Source organism: Oreochromis aureus, linkage group 5 (assembly GCF_013358895.1).
Source record: "Oreochromis aureus strain Israel breed Guangdong linkage group 5, ZZ_aureus, whole genome shotgun sequence".
NCBI classification, from domain to species: Eukaryota; Metazoa; Chordata; class Actinopteri; order Cichliformes; family Cichlidae; genus Oreochromis; species Oreochromis aureus.
In genome coordinates this window covers 6116396-6137207 of record NC_052946.1, presented here as the reverse complement: position 1 = coordinate 6137207, position 20812 = coordinate 6116396, and the positions used below count along the sequence as shown (strand labels likewise).

Here is a 20812-nt window from a genome sequence, read left to right as displayed (position 1 = left end):
ATAAACGGATCCCTGCCACCATGTACAGCAGCAGGGACCCCACGGGACTCCAGCAGACAGAGAGTGTGGACTGAAAACTCAATCTGTTAGGTGTACTAAAGTGATTTTTAGCATTATCCCAGAGTAATAGGATTCCCCCGCATGGTTTATACTTTTTTAATGCAATCGTTACCTGGTTCATGCATTTTTGATTTGTTGATTTTTCCAGCTCAGCGCTATAGGTGTCAAGTTTAACAGCACAAAAATGTGTTTTTTCACTAAGGTCTTACTATCATCCTAACACTGGCAAGAATGAATAAGAAGGCTCTTAAGACAGATATTTATTACATGATTGATGAAATCATAACAGTTGTTGTGAAGGGGAAAACTCCACCTACAGGCCAAAAATAAAAAATAAATACAAAAACCATTAAAAAACCATTTGATAGGCAGTTAATAATGCTTTTTCATCTTTTTAGTTGGGCATTTTTAATCTATGGGAATGGATTCCAGTTAAGGCCAGCCTCTAGTGGCCACTACAGGAATTGCAGTTTATATTGCTTCCACACTCACCCTAACTTTAAGCCCTGGATGTTGCCTTTGAGGCATCTGTTTTCTAAGTGGAAAAAAAAGGTGATTGAGGATTCTGTGTTCACTGTTAGGGCTGTAAGTCTTATATTAGCATATTAAAGATATCACCTCTCATTAATATGAAGATATAAGAGTAAAAAAAACTATCTGAAACTGAATGTTTTGAGCTTTTTCAAGTCAGAGCTTTTGGCTCACAAGAATTATTACTGCCATGTTTAACTTGAGCATCTGCCGCTTTAACAGTATGTATATAACAGAAGAGGAGACTTTAAATAACTACTAAATATGCTATATGTGATGTGATACGATGATGGGTATTCTTTTTTTGGTAACACTGGAGACACAAGAATGCTCTCGTCGTCACCACTGCCAGAGCTTTCAAAATTGTTATGGAAATGAAGCATAGAAGTGTGCACTGCACAACTTTTTCCATAATATCAGCACAAAATGCACTGGGGACAGCGCTTTTTCAACAAGGAAACAGCAGAATACACCGTAAACACGGCCCAGTTTACCTCTATCCACAACCACAAGATTGGGTCAGAAAGAGCAGGCACTACAGTACCTGCTCCTCTGCTGGATGCGTGACGAGATGATGCAGTTTACTCTGGCAAACCCCACCCAGCACAATCTCTCACATCTTACTTTACCAGGTGCTTCCATGCTTGAGCGTGAGACCCTGCTTTGTATATATATCCCTGTAAGGCATCATGCAGCAAGCATGATGAAGGGTGGAGGATGCTCAGGGCCAGCGAGACTCATCCATTCCCAGAGGAGAGAGGAGTGAATAGCAGGCTATACTGCTGCCTGGGCCTGCCTGGCTTCCCCAGGGAAAACATCCAGAGGAGAGACATGGCAAGCTATTTATAGAGCAGGTAAAGAGGAGTGGTGGGGCAAAATGAGAGGAGGGGCAGAAGACAAGAAGAGAAGAGACAGAAAAGTCTGAAAGCAGATGACAGAGTATGATATCTGTGGCCCACGGTGTCCACAGAGATCTGGGCGGAAGTTGTCTGCAGCACCTGCTGAACAGAACAGATCTCCTGACTTGTAGCTCATGCTGCTGAAAAAGCTGACCAAGTATGCTCAACTTATTGATTTATGGCAGAGAGAGTTCATGCAGAGGTTAGCTGTGTTGAACTGAAGAGCAGCGAGACAGAGCAGAGAGAATAGTTAAGTCAAGATGACGGTGATATTTTATCAATACGGACTCGACTTGCAGCCCAGCCCAGAGATCCCTGTGATGTTTCTATACCAGCTCCGTTCTCACCATGCCTTTCTCGTTAATAAGTAAAATTACACTTCTTCTTTATTTATTTTCCTGCACGCTGGCTGCTCTATCCACAAGCCCCTGCGCTGTCAGCTCAGTTCAGCCCTAGTGCAGCATGTATGTCTCTATTTCAAACCAATGCCCTTTAATCATTTTCATCATTTCAGCGGGCTGACATTTTACATAAAGAGCTCTTATCATCCCTAGCTTACGCTTAATGATGAATGGTGATAATTACTGTCAGTCAGTGTGTCTAACATGCCATGGTCACTTCACTATGTCTGCTCTGGAGGGCCCATGCTTGAAGAGGGAAAAGAGACTGCAGTATCAGGAGCAAGATAACATTGAAAAAAAGAAGAAGAAAGGAATTGGGGCACACATGCACTGTACCGTATGTGTTCATGACTTAGTTTCATGAAAATCTTTATGTATAACCCAAAGTTTTCTCTCTCGTTTTCTGCCTCCAGGCTGAGAGCCTTAGGAACATTTTGGAGCCAGGCAATAAGAACACAACTATGACTTTTTATGCTACACTTATGCAACCATTGACCAGGTGTTCCCTTTGGGTGCGGGCTATGTTTCTTGTCTAGACTTACAGTAGGTATCTGTAATTGTGGCAACCTGTCCATCAGTGCTGGCTGAACTGCATTCTTGTTAGTTCCTATTAGTAAAGGAAATTAAAAAACACTTTTTCAATAGAACCAAAAGCTTTAGGGAAGACATGGAATGAAATACGGACACCAGGGACATAAGGAGATATGTGGCACTCAAAGAATGTGGAGAGAATTTCATAACAGAAAATGCAGGGAGGGAAAAAACCTTATTATTAAGTCTGCAAAAAATGCCTAAAAACAATTAAAAGATTTGGTTCTTAAATATCTTTTCTACTATACCTAAAATACTCAAAGCACTTTGTACAACTTGCCTCATTCACACAAGTACATTTTCTATGCTTAAGTGCTTTCTCTCTAATGTACACACACATTCAGACTCTTATTAATATATCAGAGAGTTATTTGGGGTTGGTATCTTACCCGAGGATATTAGGCACACAGTCTGGAGCAGCCAGGGATCGAATGACCAACCTTTTTATTAGCAGATGACCTGCTCTTCCTCCTGAGCTACAGCCACCCCACAACATCACAATGTCAGTATTTGACAGCCTGCAGAGCCATGATTTATTTATTTATTTATTTATTTATTATGTATTATTAGTTATTTATTTAAAATTTGTATTTGTGACAGAATTTTGTTCAAGTCGCCATTAAATATGGAATAAAGAGACAAACACTGCTCATATGGCAAGGTTTATATAACACTTCAAAGGATCTGCCTAAGTAAAGTATCACGATATATGTGAAATGGTAAGATGTTCAAGGGTATTTTTTTTTACAAATGTAGCTTTTTCTATTCTACTAACTCAATATATTGTAGGCAATAGTGAGCAGAAAATTTCAAAACTCTGTCAAAAGGATAAAATCAAAATGACAAAACCAAATTTAAAATTAATATTTTGCTGTAAAATGGGCTCCATCTTTTCAGTATAGCACAATCACAAAATAATTATTTATATGTTCTAAGCTATCAGTAGCCAAGAGTAACCTACTAAGCAAAGTCAATTGAAAATCTTAAATGTTAAGACAACATGTAAAACGTGCAATAAATTTGCACAATCATTAAAAAGATTATTTCTTTGGAAATCTGTAGCAGAATAGTGAAAACTGCTCCAGAGCTGGTGGACCTAACTGTCTGTGCAGCCCAATGAGAGCTGTAGATTTGAATGGACGCATTACAGAGCAGTGACTCTCTGCATCATGAGCCAGCACCAAAAAAAAGCAGCCTGAGCATGGAAACGTCAGTAGCAGGAAGTAAGGTGTGCAAATCAGTATCAAACCATAATTTCTAGTGCTCAACACAATGACATGCTGCTGTGTTAATGTGTTTGTTTTCCCCATGGAGTCGAAGTGCAGAGAGTTCCAATGCAGAGAGCTAACTGGAGCTCGCAAAAGTCTGCAGCACGCCCTCTGCTCAGGGACTCACAGGGATACACCAGCTTTGTTGTTAATCTAGTTTGAGCACAAGTAGATGAATGAGTTTATGCATTTGAAAAGGGCTGTTTGTGAACAGAAGACAGATGATGTCAGAGAACAGAGAGGGGAATAAAAGAGTGTTTGGACTCCCTGTTTTGAAAGAGTTAGCCACTGCACATCACTGAAACAGCTGTGCATTTTGGCTCTTCTACTTTCTTTCTTTTCTTTTTTTTTCCTCATACATTCACCTTAGAAATCTTTGATCTTCCTACATTTATACCAGATATCACTGCACTGATTACACACTCATATCACACAGGGGTAGTTGTACTGGAAGAACATGGATCAAGAGGAGAAAAAACAACACAGCAACACAGCTCTCTACTGGCCCTTCCTCTTGCAAGTTAGAGGATTCAGACTAACTTCTTTTAGACTTTTCAGTGTAAGAGCCCAGGATCTATGCTGCTTCTGTGCTACTGATCTGAGCGATGTCATACACAGGCGATATATATATATATATATATATATATATATATATATATATATATATATATATATATATATATATATATATATATATATATATATATATATATATATATATATATATATATATATATATATATATATATATATATATATATATACATATATATATATATATATATATATATATATATATATATATATATATATATATATATATATATATATATATATCTATCTCTCTCTCTCAGCTGGGTAGCGTAGTGGTTGAACTACACGCCTTTGGAGCAGAAGATCGCAAGTTCGATTCCTGCCTGGGGCGTCTGTATCCAGTAAGGGTCCTAAGGCTAGACCAGGTCAGGGGGGAGATATCATCACTCCCACCCAAGATTGGGTACATAGCCCCAAGTGCGATAGGAGAAGGATCGTTGAGTGCGAGAGGAACTGACATAAAGACAAGAAAGCTCCTTACCATGCATGGAGGGTTTCACCCCAAGTCCAGCACCCTGAGGCTGTACGCTAAGCGGAAGGAAGGGGGCCGGGGACTGGTGAGTGTCAGCACCACAGTCCAGGATGAGACAAGAAACATCCACGAATACATCACGAAGACAACCTCAGGCAGCAGAAACCCAAGAAAGAGGAGGAAGGCGAGGAACCATCATGGAAGGACAGGCCCCTGCACGGTATGTACCACCGGCAGATAGAGGAGGTGGCTGATATCCAGAAATCCTACCAGTGGCTGGACAAAGCTGGACTGAAAGACAGCACAGAGGCACTAATCATGGCAGCACAAGAACAAGCTCTGAGTACAAGATCCATAGAGGCTGGGGTCTACCACACCAGGCAAGACCCCAGGTGCAGGCTGTGTAAAGATGCCCCAGAGACAATCCAGCACATAACAGCAGGGTGCAAGATGCTAGCAGGCAAGGCATACATGGAACGCCATAACCAAGTGGCCGGCATAGTGTACAGGAACATCTGCGCCGAGTATAACCTGGAAGTCCCGAGGTCAAAATGGGAGTGATGGAGAATGACCGAGCTAAGATCCCGTGGGACTTCCAGGTGCAGACGGACAAAATGGTGGTGGCTAACCAACCGGACATAGTGGTGGTAGACAAACAGAAGAAGACGGCTGTAGTGATCGATGTAGCGGTTCGAATGACAGCAATATCAGGAAGAAGGAACACGAGAAGCTGGAGAAATACCAAGGGCTCAGAGAAGAGCTCGAGAGGATGTGGAGGGTGAAGGTAACGGTGGTCCCCGTGGTAATCGGAGCACTAGGTGCGGTGACTCCCAAGCTAGGCGAGTGGCTCCAGCAGATCCCGGGAACAACATCGGAGATCTCTGTCCAGAAGAGCGCAGTCCTGGGAACAGCTAAGATACTGCAAGGGACCCTCAAGCTCCCAGGCCTCTGGTAGAGGACCCGAGCTTGAAGGATAAACCGCCCGCAGGGGCGTGCTGGGTGTTTTCATATATATATATATATATATATATATATTTTATATATAGATTTTTTTTTTTTACTCTAAATGCTAAGGTTACTTCAGGAGAAGGTAACTCATAGGCTAGATGCTGATGCAAGACATTGAAATAGACTTTTACAAACCTTTTGCCAAAATACTCTTCATTTAATTTATTCACTTCCTCCTCCTTTTATCTTTCTCCCCTATCTGTGTATAAAAGTAAAATATCTTGAACTGTTTCCTTTAGACTAACGCTTCACATTTGCCAGACATTAATATCATCCCCACTGAGATAACTCAGTTAGATATGTGTGTGGGAGCATGCACATGTACATATGTGTAGCCCCGCGTGCAGAGTACATGTGTGTCTGGATTTTCATCATTCTCCTTGCCAGGTATTAATTTCATCAGGGCTGTGATATATGAACAGATTACTGGGTGTAAAACGCATTATTTCCTTATGGAAACAGGCCCTGGGAGAGATCCATCAGCCTGTTTCATGGTTGCATTGGGGCTTACTGCATCATACATGAGCACTTGGCTTACCTGCCGTAGTCACCGATGGAATGCACTCTCCCGCACTCAATATGAAATCAAGACTGGATCATTTTTCAAACTCTTTATAAAAGAAGTCACTTTCATGTCTAAAAAGAGAAGTAAATGCAGGTCTTCTATCTTTCTAGTTAAGTCAGTTAGTGATTCTAAATTCTACCTACAGTCGCAGTCAGAGGTTTGGGCTTTTAATGATTTCTTTGAACTATTCTTTTTCCAGGATGGAATGATTGTACAGTATACAGTTTTGGCTCATTATCTTGCTGTAGGATGAACCGCCTGACCAACTAGGCGCATACCAGAGGGTATTGCATGATGCTGCAGAATGCTGTGGTAGCAGTTTTGGTTCAGGGTACCTCTCACTCTGTACAAGTCACCGACCCTGGATCCAGCAAAACAGCCCCAGGCCATCACACTTCCTGATGGTGATGATGCCACACACTGGAATCATCCTTTCGCCTACTTGACGGCATACAGAAATCCTGCCTCATGGACCAAAGATTTAAGAGTTTGATTCATCAGTCCATAACACCTTCTTCAAGTTGTTAGTAGTCCAGTGGTGGTGTTCCATGGTCCAGCAAGCCTCTTGCAGCTCGAAGTCTTCTCTTCACAGTTGAAACTGAGACTTGCTTACTACGACCACTATTAAGCTGTGCTTGAAGCTGTTGTCCTGTGAGCCGCCTATCAGTTTGCCCCAGTTTCTGAGTGCTCACTGACACTTGACTTTCTTTGCAATTTCTCTGTAGGAAAGACCTACATTTTTATGATGATCTGTCTCTCTTTCATTGTTAATTGCCTTTTTCTCACCATTTTTGTAGCAACACACTACCTTCTGCAGTACAATACTGTTCAACCGATGCTTACGAGGGTATGGTACCACAGTGTGTTCCAACAATGCTTTTATGCAGACAGAGGGGGCTGTAAGTAATCCAGAAAAGTTGGAACACTTGTAGGAATTAGCAGCACTAGTTTTCAAGGCTTGATCAACCTCTATTGCTGCATCTTTTGTTTCACCTCTGGCAGTTCACCACTTACCTTTGTACCATTTCAAGCAATTCATTGGACATGAATGACTTTAATTGAAATAAATAACTGGAAAACTTTTAAAGTGTAAGCTTTAAAATCATCCTACTCTGAAAAAAAAAACATTTAAAGAAACCATTAATAGCCCAAAATTACTATGACATTCATGCCCATGATGACTGAATGTGAACCTCTGACCACAACTGTAAGTGTGAATTTGAAGATGAAGTTTATCGTCAAACAATCTCCAGCTCCACTGATCTGAGACCCCAGTACAGAGATTTCTGATGAAATTATGGTCTCAGTCTCCAGTTTCAGTTCATATTCTCATGCTGCAATGATAGTCATTTTGTATATTATGGTTCCCGCTAGAGTCAAACTGGAGGTTAAAGCAAGGTGTGCTTTACCGTGCCAACTGATAAGTCACTAGTTTTATTGTGCATACGGTTCTCATTCACTTCTGTTGAATATTCATCATATCTGGCTAAAAAGCACCAAGATTGTGTGGTGAAGCTCCAGGCTTCTTTACACACTTTATACAATCTGTGGAAACAAAGGTTTAGGATTGTCTAGATGGGACCTATTTTGACTCTCATCCAAAGCCAGTTGTCTCTGGAAGGTGCAACAAAGGAAATTACTTTGACATAGCAGCAGTGGCTGAGCAAACTGTTTCCACTTAGGTGGCTGGCCAGTGACCAGGGTAAACAGTCAGTAGGTTTTGGGTCACCGACTCTTTCATTTACTCACCCACACAACAGCAACTGCTCAATGAGCTCTGGGCCTCAAATTGCAAATACACATTTACGAGTCATGTGGGCGTTTCTTTCATATAATCATTGCTAGATGAAGGTATTTGTAATACCCTTATCATGGTAAGACAGTGTCACTTTGATGAAATAGTGGCAACAGAAACTGTCATTTATGTTTTTGTCTTTAACCTTTCTTTAGTGTTGCTTTAAGTATTCATCTCTTGGTGAATTAACAGAACAGTTTGAATGGGATGATAAGCAGGAAAACATTTAGATGTACTTCCACGTTAGCATTGCCTTAACTGGTTATTCAACTAGGTAAGCATTTAATAATAATTGAGCATGCATCACTTTAGACAGCAGGAGGAACAGGAGCACACAGGCAAAAGGAGAAAAAAGTTCCCATAGAATAATCTGCATTTCAGTTTGACTAAAGTCATGCTTTAAAAGTGTTTTACCTTGATTTGGAGCAGCAGTCAAGCAAACAGAATAATATTTAAATGAGCACACCGATATCAGTGAACCAAATAAAGCTCTAATAGTAAAACTGTAGTTTTGCACTGTTACTTTTTTCTTCCATTTTTTTTGCTTTAAATTAGTAAAAATGTGTCTTTTAACAATCATCAAAAGAGTGCCTCTCTATTTTAAAAGTCTTAGGCTGATTCCTAATTAGTTTTGACATTAGTTTAACATTTTAATAGTACTGCTAATGAACAGATAACAAGACAAACCCCCTTGGTAGAAGTAAAATATCACCTTGTGATTGATGGTTCAGACCAATGTGACAGTGTGTTGAGGGCTATAGTGGTAATTTCCTCTTCTTGACTTTCCTTCTTCTTAACAAAGGCAGCAAAGCAGTGACAGTGTTACTCCTTCTCTAAGCGTCACGTTCAGAGTGCAGTGACAGACGATGTCTTCCCGCCTGAAGTGGCATCAGATCCAAAAATTGACAAGTGTGTGTATTTCATGGGTCATTCTGAACAGCACTGATAATAATCTATTTTTACTTTCTACTTTAGAGGACATGGATTTACTCTCTCTCAGCTTGTTGCAGTTTGAGCTGCTGTGACTCAGAGAAAATTCTCTTCACAAAGTGAGCCTAGCACAAACTTTGAGTTTGACCTTATTAGTTGGATGGCTCTTTGTTGCAGCAGCAATTTGAACAGGTTGGCAGGTTTGCCAGCGTTTATCAGAGCATATTAGACCTTCACTGGGCTTCTATTAAACTTAATGAACATTTAAATCCTTTAATGGATTGAAGGGAATTGAGAGCGGCAAATTATCAGCTAGACGCTCTCCACTGGTGTTGATAAAGACACTCACCGGTGGAACTTGAAGAGACACATTTTAGACAGCAAGCCTCCCTCTCTTTTCCCTTCTTCGTCTCACTTTGTTCTCTCACTGTGACTCTTTCCATCCCTCCTCCTTTCTCTCCTTTAACATTGTCTCTTCCCCCCTTATTCCTTTATCACACAGTCTCTCTTTTGTCTCTAACACAACCTGTATGCCTCTTCCAGTCTATAACAGAGGAGACAAAGCTGATGCTGCAGAGCCAGATCTTCGTCATTCATCAGTCCCCATGAAGGGAACATCATAGAAGTCTCTCTCCAGGAGGGATGTGCTAACACAGCCACAACAGCAGCCCATTACAGAGCTGTCAAGCATCACCTACAACCGTCTCTCACTCTTTTGCTTATCTTCAGCCATCCTAGTGAGGAATCTTTGAGCACACATGCTAGCAGAGCACAGAAATGTGAATTACCCAGCAACACGCCTCCAATCAGAAAGAGCAGCAGAGCCCGCAGAGGCTGCTGAACTCTGGTCAGCCCAGCATCAGCTCCTTTTAATGGGTGGAAAGGGCTCTAGAGAGCCCCCTGTTTTGTGAGGCCTAGTCGGCTTCAGCTCCAGGAGGGCTACCAGAGCCAGCTGTATTGATCTGAAAGCTCCTGTATTTCTGCCGACAGCTGGCTAACAAGGCTGATGTCTCAATAAAGACTGGTGCCTGGGGGAGAAACGATATGTGTGTTTGGGGGGGGCTGCTGGGTCAACCAACAGCAACCTGTTTGAAGACACACCAACAGACAAAGGAATGGAGCAGTTTGTGCCCTCTCTGTTTTTAAATGCACTCTGACAGCACTCGCCTGCTCAGGATGACACTGTACAGGGAGTGCAGAATTATTAGGCAAGTTGTATTTTTGAGGAATAATTTTATTATTGAACAACAACCATGTTCTCAATGAACCCAAAAATTCATTAATATCAAAGCTGAATGTTTTGGAAGTAGTTTTAGTTTGTTTTTAGTTTTAGCTATTTTAGGGGATATCTGTGTGTGCAGGTGACTATTACTGTGCATAATTATTAGGCAACTTAACAAAAACAAATATATACCCATTTCAATTATTTATTTTTACCAGTGAAACCAATATAACATCTCCACATTCACAAATATACATTTCTGACATTCAAAAAAAAACAAAAACAAATCAGCGACCAATATAGCCACCTTTCTTTGCAAGGACACTCAAAAGCCTGCCATCCATGGATTCTGTCAGTGTTTTCATCTGTTCACCATCAACATTGCGTGCAGCAGCAACCACAGCTTCCCAGACACTGTTCAGAGAGGTGTACCGTTTTCCCTCCTTGTAAATCTCACATTTGATGATGGACCACAGGTTCTCAATGGGGTTCAGATCAGGTGAACAAGGAGGCCATGTCATTAGTTTTTCTTCTTTTATACCCTTTCTTGCCAGCCACGCTGTGGAGTACTTGGACGCGTGTGATGGAGCATTGTCCTGCATGAAAATCATGTTTTTCTTGAAGGATGCAGACTTCTTCCTGTACCACTGCTTGAAGAAGGTGTCTTCCAGAAACTGGCAGTAGGACTGGGAGTTGAGCTTGACTCCATCCTCAACCCGAAAAGGCCCCACAAGCTCATCTTTGATGATACCAGCCCAAACCAGTACTCCACCTCCACCTTGCTGGCGCCTGAGTCGGACTGGAGCTCTCTGCCCTTTACCAATCCAGCCACGGGCCCATCCATCTGGCCCATCAAGACTCACTCTCATTTCATCAGTCCATAAAACCTTAGAAAAATCAGTCTTGAGATATTTCTTGGCCCAGTCTTGACGTTTCAGCTTGTGTGTCTTGTTCAGTGGTGGTCGTCTTTCAGCCTTTCTTACCTTGGCCATGTCTCTGAGTATTGCACACCTTGTGCTTTTGGGCACCCAGTGATGTTGCAGCTCTGAAATATGGCCAAACTGGTGGCAAGTGGCATCTTGGCAGCTGCACGCTTGACTTTTCTCAGTTCATGGGCAGTTATTTTGCGCCTTGGTTTTTCCACACGCTTCTTCGGGGCGATTGTGGCTCAAGAGTTTGGAGTTCGCCTTGTAATCGGAAGGTTGCCGGTTCGAGCCCCGGCTCGGACAGTCTCAGTCATTGTGTCCTTGGGCAAGACACTTCACCCGTTGCCTACTGGTGGTGGTCAGAGGGCCCGGTGGCGCCAGTGTCCGGCAGCCTCGCCTCTGTCAGTGCGCCCCAGGGTGGCTGTGGCTACAACATAGCTTGCCATCACCAGTGCGTGAATGGGTGAATGACTGGGTATGTAAAGCGCTTTGGGGTCCTTAGGGACCATAAAGGCGCTATATAAATACAGGCCATTTACCATTCTTGCGACCCTGTTGACTATTTTGAATGAAACGCTTGATTGTTCGATGATCACGCTTCAGAAGCTTTGCAATTTTAAGACTGCTGCATCCCTCTGCAAGATATCTCACTATTTTTGACTTTTCTGAGCCTGTCAAGTCCTTCTTTTGACCCATTTTGCCAAAGGAAAGGAAGTTGCCTAATAATTATGCACACCTGATATAGGGTGTTGATGTCATTAGACCACACCCCTTCTCATTACAGAGATGCACATCACCTAATATGCTTAATTGGTAGTAGGCTTTCGAGCCTATACAGCTTGGAGTAAGACAACATGCATGAAGAGGATGATGTGGACAAAATACTCATTTGTCTAATAATTCTGCACTCCCTGTAAACTTGTACTGAGCTCAAACTCAGAAGAAAAGGAGAAGAACATTTTATGCTCACTTCTAATGCAATACATTAAAGTAAAGTGCAGTCATTTGCTGTTAAAGCATAATTAATAAAACTCTGACTTCAAACACTGTTTTATTCCTCGTTTTCAAGGTAAAATCGTGACTAACTAAAACAGAGCTGTGTTATATATCTCTTAATACTCCCCACTCCATTATTGATCGGGACCAGACAGCTTTAAGTGATAGAGCAAAACAAACAAAAGAAGAATGTTGGCGAGAAAGAAACACAACATGACAGACTGATTGATTGGTGAGGCCGGGCATGTATTTTTGATGCATGAGACTTCAGGATATAGTTTGGCCGCTTTGTGTGGCAAAGGGCTGGAAGGAAATATCAATAAAAAGGCTTACAAGCTAAAATATTGTCTGAAATACTGTCTGCCTCATCAATCAATCAGTCTGTCATGTTGTGTTCAAGTTTACCTGTTTTATGTATGAGGTTTTGAATAGACTTGCACCATATCCTGGGAATTAATTGATTAATTGAAAAATGGACTGTGCGGTTGGCACAAGGACCACCACTAGAGGGGACTGTGAGGTAGCTCAAAGGGCACTATTTGGACAAACTGTGCTGACAGTAAAGGGAAATAAACATGGGAATAGGTTACCAGCAGTCCGTGACCCTGAAAATAATAAGCGGATAAGCGTGTTTACACTTACTCTTTCAAATAGATGCAAGTAAAACACAGCAAAAAATAAATAAAATCAAAGATTCAGCAGCACTGAGTCCTGTCGCTCTTAAATCTATTGTCACCTGTTTAGCAGGAGTGGGGCCGGTGGAGGTTTGCCCGGTGCCCGGGATCTGGGGGTTTCTCTGTGAATGTGACATTCCCGTGGCAGCGTGCTCGGTACTTGCTCAGATATGAAGTTTAATATTTCGCTGTGGAAAGACGTTTTCTTCCCATGCACAGCAGACGCTAATGTTTTTGTCACTTTTTACAGAATAAAGCTTAAATTAATGTCAGTACGTCCAAGCTTTAAACGCTGCATGGTCGTTGTCTCTCCATCACTCCATATTATCCATTGTTGATCTGCACACGTCTGTTGCTGCCACGGACGTCGAACACTTGTACGCCATTGTCATGAGACACTCTCACAAACAAAATCATGTTTTAGTAACGCAGTAACGCAGCCTGCTTATGTGAAAGTAATAGTAATCTAATTACTTTTTTGCAATAGTAATCCCTTACATTACTTGCAACAAGTAATCAGATTACAGCAACGGGTTACTTGTTACTTGTACTAAGCAAGGTCCATAAAGACATGGATGAGTAAGTTTGGTGTTGAAGAACTTGACTGGCCAACAAACAAGTCCTGACCTCACCCCGACAGAACACCTTTGGCAGGAATTAGAGTGGAGACTGCGAGACGTCTGACCTCACAAGTGTGATTTTGCAATAATGGTCAAAAATGACCATAAACACATTTCTAAACCTTGTGGAAAGTCTTCTTAAAACGTTGACTTTCACTGGGACACTCTAAGCCTTAGATTTGTTTTTTAACCCATTCAGAGGTGGACTCGTTGGTTTGTTTGTGATCATTGTCCTGCTCTATAACCCAAGTGCCTTTGAGCTTCAGGGTACAAAAACTGAAGGCAGGATGTGCTCCTTTAGGATTTTCTGGTGGAAAGTAGAATTCAGGTTTAACAATTACAATTAAAAGTCATCCATGTACTGAAGCACCAAAACAGCCTTAGCTCATCACACTACCACCATGTTTGACTTTTGATATGATGTTCTTTTAATGAAATGCAGACCCAAGACATGCTGGAGAGATTACATCTCTTGGCAGGCCTGTGAATGCCTCTGTGGCCCTCAGATAAACTGGAGGAGGGAGGTCTGAGCCTTAGACTCCTCCCTCTGCGAGTCGACCCAAAATAAGTAGAACGAGATGAATGGATGAATTAGTTTTACGTGAGATGTAGCGGCACTCAAACCTTCCAGAAATTTCAACCTTTATCTCGTCTGTCCACAGACTGTTTTCCCAAAAGTCTTGGCCATCACAGTGGGGTTTTTTTTTCTAGCAAATTTGTGTTATTTTTGCTAGCCAGTGATTTTCGATCCATTTTTTCCCAGTCTCTTTCTTATTATTGAATAATGAACACTAATCTAAGCTGAGGCAAGTGGTGGCTGCATTTTTTTGGGGGTGTTGTTCAGGATTCCTTTGTGACCTCCTGGATGAGTCATCAGTGCACTCTTGGTCTAATTTTGATCATTTTGGGTCCTGTGAAGATTCACCACTGTTCCAAAATTTCTCAGTTTGTGGATAACTCTCAGTGTGATTCACCGGAATCACAAATCCTTCGACATATCTTTGTAACCTTTTAAAGCCTAGACTCAGTGACATTGTTACTCGTCTGTTTCCTTATATCAAGGTGTGTTGAATTTTGAGCTCTTTTAGCTTTAATTTTACTTTGTCAGGCTGTCTTTAAGTGATTTCTATATTTAACGCTTCTGGCAGTATCAGGGTGTGTGGAGTAAAACTGATCTCATTTTCTCAAAACTGTTAAACACAGTCACAGTTCATGATTTAAGAAGTGGGGGAATTACTTTTTCACATAGTCCCGGGTAGGTGCAGAGAGTTTTTTCCCCCTTAATCATAATTTAAAACAGCAGTTTGTGTTTTATTATTTATTATTTTACCTTAATATCAAAATTTGTTTGATGACCTGAAATATTCAAGTGAGATAAATATAATAATAAATAAATAAATAAATAAATAAATAAATAAATAAATAAAAATTATAAAATAATAAATAAATAAAATAAAATAAAACAACTTAGAAATCAGGAAGGGGCAAACACTGGAATACAAAACTAGAAGTAATTTAATTCAAGTCTCTGGGATTTATTTTGGCCTTAAAGTTGTTCTAATATGAGATTTATTTTTTGGGCATCCCAAATAATAAAAAGTAAATAAACATATAAATGAATTGATATGAACATTCCTAGCACTTTTAAAAGCAACAATGCAACAATGTTTTATTGGTTTCTTTTTTCCTCCCTCTAAATCCAAAAGATCAGAACCCACTTACGGTTAGCGGTACATTTTAGCCACATGCTAAGAAGCATAGTTTCAGGAACTGTATGCTGCTACCTTGAATTGGGTCTCTTGAACATATTTGGGCCTCTGATAGAAAACATCCATTTGGCTATGTGAAAATAAAGGCATAGAAAAGAACTTAACCCTAACCCTGCCTTTAAACTGTTCTCCAGCAACCTGGTGCTGAAGTAGCTTCAGTGCTTAATATAATAGCAACAATGCTTTTTCTTAACTCTGTAATGTGTTATAGAAAGGTTTCCTCTCTAAGCTATTAATTATGTCAAGTCCTGCTACGTTTTATTTCCGTGTGATGTTGGCAAAAAATTAAAAAGCGCTACATTCTCTATTGACTGAGGAGAGATCAATATAAACAGCAGAGCTGACTCTAGCAGTGATCAAATTCAAAGGCTTTTCTTTTCACACAAGCAAAAATTTGTCTTTGCCTTCTATCGCACAAAGAGAAGCAAAAACTGCAACTCCCAACACTTCAGCTGCTTTCAACTTCTTCTTCTTCATTTTCTTTTTTAAATTATGTGCTCAAATTTTTCAAAAGTAAAGCAAAAATAATCCTGGCTGCGACTCATTGTTTTCTGCCTCTGGGTCTCATTTCCCTAGCTGGTCTTCCTGCAGCAGAGGTATGTTGTAATAATCATCTACCTACAGTTTGCTCATTAGCAGTGAGTCCTGCTCTCTGCATGGGTCTTTTCATGTTCCTCAGTACTGACAACTACCTGAAGGAACGCTCTGTGTCCTCGATGGGAATGCGACAGTGTAAAACAGTGTGCTGGAGTAGAAGGGGACAGTACTCACAGACAGGATAAGCTGCTAAGGGAAAACCACCACCCCCGTACAGGCAAAAGTTGCAATAATATGTGGGAGATGCAGCAAAATGTGTTGCTTCCTGTGCGAGTGTGTCTGTTTGGCCTATAATGACTTTTCTGGAGGCAGATATAAATACAGATGATAAGTATTTTGTGCCAATAACTTTAATGCGGTCATTTTCATCCCTCAAAAATCTGTCAAAAATAGGTCAGTGTTTCCTCTGTGAACGGATTCTTAGAAAGCATTATTTCTGCAGCAAATAGCTCAAAGTTAGAGGAGCGTCTGCTGCTGGTGTTGATGTTTACAACTTACAGCTTCAAGAGACTTGAAAAACAAAATGATTTAAAAAACACATACTGAACCTGTAAGCACTGAAAAACTTAGTGTAACCAGACAATTGCAAATGAATTCAATTTGAATTTTAAAGACGGATATTTTTCCTCGTTTTTCTGGTTGCTCGTTCATACAGACCAGTGACCAATCACATACCTGACTCTAGTGTCTAGCTTGCTTTTCTTGGTCAACAGAAAAAAAGTGATGAACATGATAAGCATGAAGAAGTGTTATTCCGAAACACAATCAGAATCTGGAAATTAAAAAAACACTTCATGGAAAAAAAAATACAAGAATGGAATAGAAAACAAACGACTTTATGTTTCACAACATTTCATCATGAGAGGAGCTGGTGGGTTTAATAATTCACTGGAACATTTCAAAATCATATAGATTCTCTGTATTTAATGTAATTTAAAAATAATTGTTCTACTTAAAGTGTTTTGTTTTTTTAACTCGGGCTTCTGTATATTACACAGAAATATTAAAATCTCAAGCATTAAGGATAAAGCACGCAACATTACAGATAAAGATATATCTATTTCTATATCTAAGCTATTTTTAATGATTGCTTCATTACAATAGTTTGAATAATTAGCTTAATTTTTTTCTTAAATTTCCTTTTTTATAGGTCATATTCAAGATTAAAAGGAAAATCAAAAACAGCGCTCACCTGCTAGATTGCATCTAAATTGTGTCAAAAGAAAATCACGTCTCCAAAGTTGTTTAATATTGAAGATTTCTTTTTACGTTAATTACTTTTTAACCAATTCAGTTTAGCGTTGCCTGTGTACCAAAACTATTCTCACAATGCCATAATGCCATGTTGTTTTCATAGGCACAAAGTTGTACAAGCTGCACACCCTTTTCACACTTTACTTCCTTGCTTTATGTGACTCGTGATATTCTAAATTCCATCTCTGCAAATGAAATATGTTGCTAAGCATACAAGCCGTACATTGTGGCAGGTTTGCCACAGCCTAGAGCTCCTCTTTTTTTCTGCCTAGAAAACAGCAGCAATCGGATTCTGTAATGATTACTGTGGCTGTCGGGCACACAATAGATTCGGTGCAAGATTCAATATTGCACATCTCCAGCTGAAGAACACCCAGACACATTATGAGATGTCAAAATATCATTTGCTTTCCCTTTGTCTCTTTGTTCCTCGAGGTCTGACCCCTCCTAACCACAGATCCACGAACACACACAAACAGAGTTGCTCCAAGTAACTAAATGACAATGTTTGAAGGACACTTAAGGTTTGATGAGCTGAATATATACAATTCAAAGTCTCACTGCGTGTGAAAGCGCACGCAGCCTAACATACACACCTCTGGCCATTTGTATGGATCTGCACAGGATGAATACGATGAACAAAAACAAAATGGCTGGCCCTGGCTCCTGCTCTGATATACGTACTCAAGTCAGTCAGAGCTCTGCACGGTTGCAGTGCCTGCTCTTTCAACAATGTAATTCCTAGCGCTTTATCTGCATCTATATTTCTAGCTATCTGTTCCATGTACATGTAATATCTTGAATTGCCCTCGGGTCAGACTGTAGAAAAGCAAAGGAGAGAATTAACATTTCATCGTTTTAATTCTTTCAAATTCGTTTTTTTTTTTTTTTTTAATTCAATGGGATACAGACAAAACTACCGAAATAAATTTTTTTTTATCTTTTTTGCATCGACTTCTGACTTGAGCTTAATTGCATGTCTTTATTTCGATAAATGATGATAAGACCATAGGATGTTTTCGAGGGATGGTTTTTATATATATATATGTATATATATATATATATATATATATATATATATATATAGATATATATATATTATCATCACTCAGAGGTTCTCTTAAATAGAGTGAGAACTTCTTTGTAGGTGAACTGCTGTGAGCAGGAATCAGTTGTCCTCTCACTGAGCTCTTGAATAGCTCAGTAAAAGCAGCTTTATTATGAGCTTTTCAAACTTTGCTGTGACAGAACAAAGACACTAAGTGTACTAAAGGGAGAACCAGAAAAAAACACTTACTGTCTATCATAACATCTGTTTCTGTGTTTTCTAAGCTTCTGCACCATCTGAATGGGACCTATAAATTGTATTTGTTAGAAGCAGTGGGAATAAGAGGAATAACATTTACTTTAAAGCATTTTAAGGGGGATTTCCAAACGTGATCGTCTTCATTGTTAGGCAAAAAATACCAAAGGGATGCAATTGTATCATTTTTTATTTTTCCCACATTTCCTGTCAAATTAAGACAAATCTTCTAATAAAACTGTAATATTAACTCTTACCTCAAAGTATTAGAATATTAGAATATGAAACCATGTTGATTTAAATGGGTTTGCACTGCACCAGTATTCTCACCAGTTTTTTTTATTAAGGTGGATCGAGACACTTTTGGACCTAAAATGATGGTCAGTGAAACTTTTGTGAATTTCTACCAATTTGGGGGGAGTGTGGTTTGGGTTTTTTTTTTATTTGTTTGTTTTGCTTTTACATTTAGATTTGGAGTGAGACCGACAAGTTCTTAAATTCAGTTAGCATGTATGTCTCAGCAATGGGCGCCAGTCATCGTGGGCTGAATGTTAAGAGCAAAGGCATAGGAAGAATGGGAGCGCTTTACATGGAAGTGGATATGAGCGAACACTGTGGTCCAATCAGCACCAATCAGGACGGGACCGCCGAAGGATGGAGAGGTAAATAAAATGTGACATGCAGATATCGCAGGACTGAACGTGTCTCACCTCACCCTTCTTGACTTCATACTGGATACTTCTTCACCACTGAGGCAATTCCACCCCACACACTCTCACACACACACGACTGTGTGTGCTGCTTTTTTCTTGTCTTCCTGCAGCAGATAAAGCTCAGTGTTGTCACGAGGGGTGAAGAAGAGGCCCTAACAGTTGAGCCGCTGCTGTCACTCAGCCTCCTGAGATCAGACCTATGTCAAGGACCGTGTCACACTCACAAACTAATATAAAGGAAGGTGTCGGGGGACTCTGTGGCGTGTGCGCGCAGCATTAGTTGAACAAGTGATAACAACAGTTTTCCGTCTCATGGTGGAAAGATGAAGGACAAGAGGATGGAAGAAAACAAACCCAGGCTGGGCTTTGGGGAGCAAAGTGTGTGGAACAAGAGTATAGGGGACACACACACACACTTTTTCAAGAAGATCACACAAGTGAGGATTCATGAAAATGTTCGGCTCAGATAACACGAAGAAAAAGAGCGCAGACACACACACTTTCACGTCACCACCTAAGCCCTCAGCAGACACATGCGCTGTTACTGCAGCTGACACGCAACCCGGACAAATATGAGCAATGTCAAGACGAGTTCATACGTACACATGCAGACATCAGGCGGATTTCCTTGAGTTGCTCCGCGAAGCAAACTTTGATGTCTTGCCCCTGGGTTGAGACATCCTCTCTGAAGTGTGTGTTTACATTTGTTAATGTGTTTGTGTGCGTGCGTGTCATGCGTTGACTCATTGTCGCTGTGTTCTCCACACTGGCTCTCCACATGTACATATGAAGTTAATCCCCGCTGTCTGACTATATGCATTATTTAATTCTGTCTGTTCAAATTAACACACACACACAAAGACTCTCTCTCTCTTTCTTACCTTCATTGCTGTTAGTTCCCGAGGTGCCCACAGCCTGTAGTGATATAGTCCATAGCAGCATCGCAGCCAGCCCCGGATCTGAAGCCATGGTGTTCTCCCTCACACCCCGCCAGTCTCCCTCTGCCTCTCTCTCCCTCTCTCCTCTCTTACTCCCTCACCCTCACTCTCCCTCTCTGGATCTCACTGCCTCTTCCTCTCTCTCTCTCTGTGCTCTCTCCTCCTTCTTCTTCTTGTGTCCCAGGGTTGAAGAGAGAGTGAGAGCAGAGCGCTGAGGAGAGATTTTGTGTGTGTGTGTGTGTGTGTGTGTGGAGGCTGTGAGCTCATTGGGTTGGAGTTAGAGGCTGCCTCTGTGGCTCTCTTCAATCTGCCAGCTCCCTCATGCACACACACATACATAGATAGAGTTTCGGCAGGCAGAAGGAGGGAGGGAGGGACGGCCGCGTCTGTCAGAACGGTGGCAGCCAATTAGAGCGCGGCATCGGGAGTAAACGCTCTCTCAGAACGCCACACCCTCCCTGTCCTACCTGCCTGGCCAACTCTCACTTTCTGTTTATCTCTCTGGGTCATGAGCTGGCACAGTGCTACACCCCAATCCTCCCTCTCTCCCTCTCTTTTTCCCTCTCTCTCTCTACCTCTATTTACCCTCATTTGTCATTGGCGCGCCCCTCCCCAACAAACACACACTCTCACCTACCCAGTGGCAAATATCTGACTGATGGGATAAACTGAAAACAGTAGCATGT

At 41.0% G+C, this 20812-nt stretch overlaps 1 protein-coding gene across 2 annotated transcripts in view; it reads right to left on the bottom strand.

The window, feature by feature from the left end:
- The window catches only part of epha8 (eph receptor A8), a 151226-nt gene extending 130831 nt beyond the window's left edge, over positions 1-20395 (bottom strand). For both annotated transcript variants that reach the window (XM_039612758.1, XM_039612759.1), the window contains exon 1: positions 20070-20395. In XM_039612758.1, the coding sequence (XP_039468692.1) occupies positions 20070-20157 (88 nt within the window). In that variant the 5' untranslated portion in view covers positions 20158-20395. The remainder of the gene's footprint in view (positions 1-20069) is intronic.
- Positions 20396-20812: the final 417 nt, after the last annotated feature.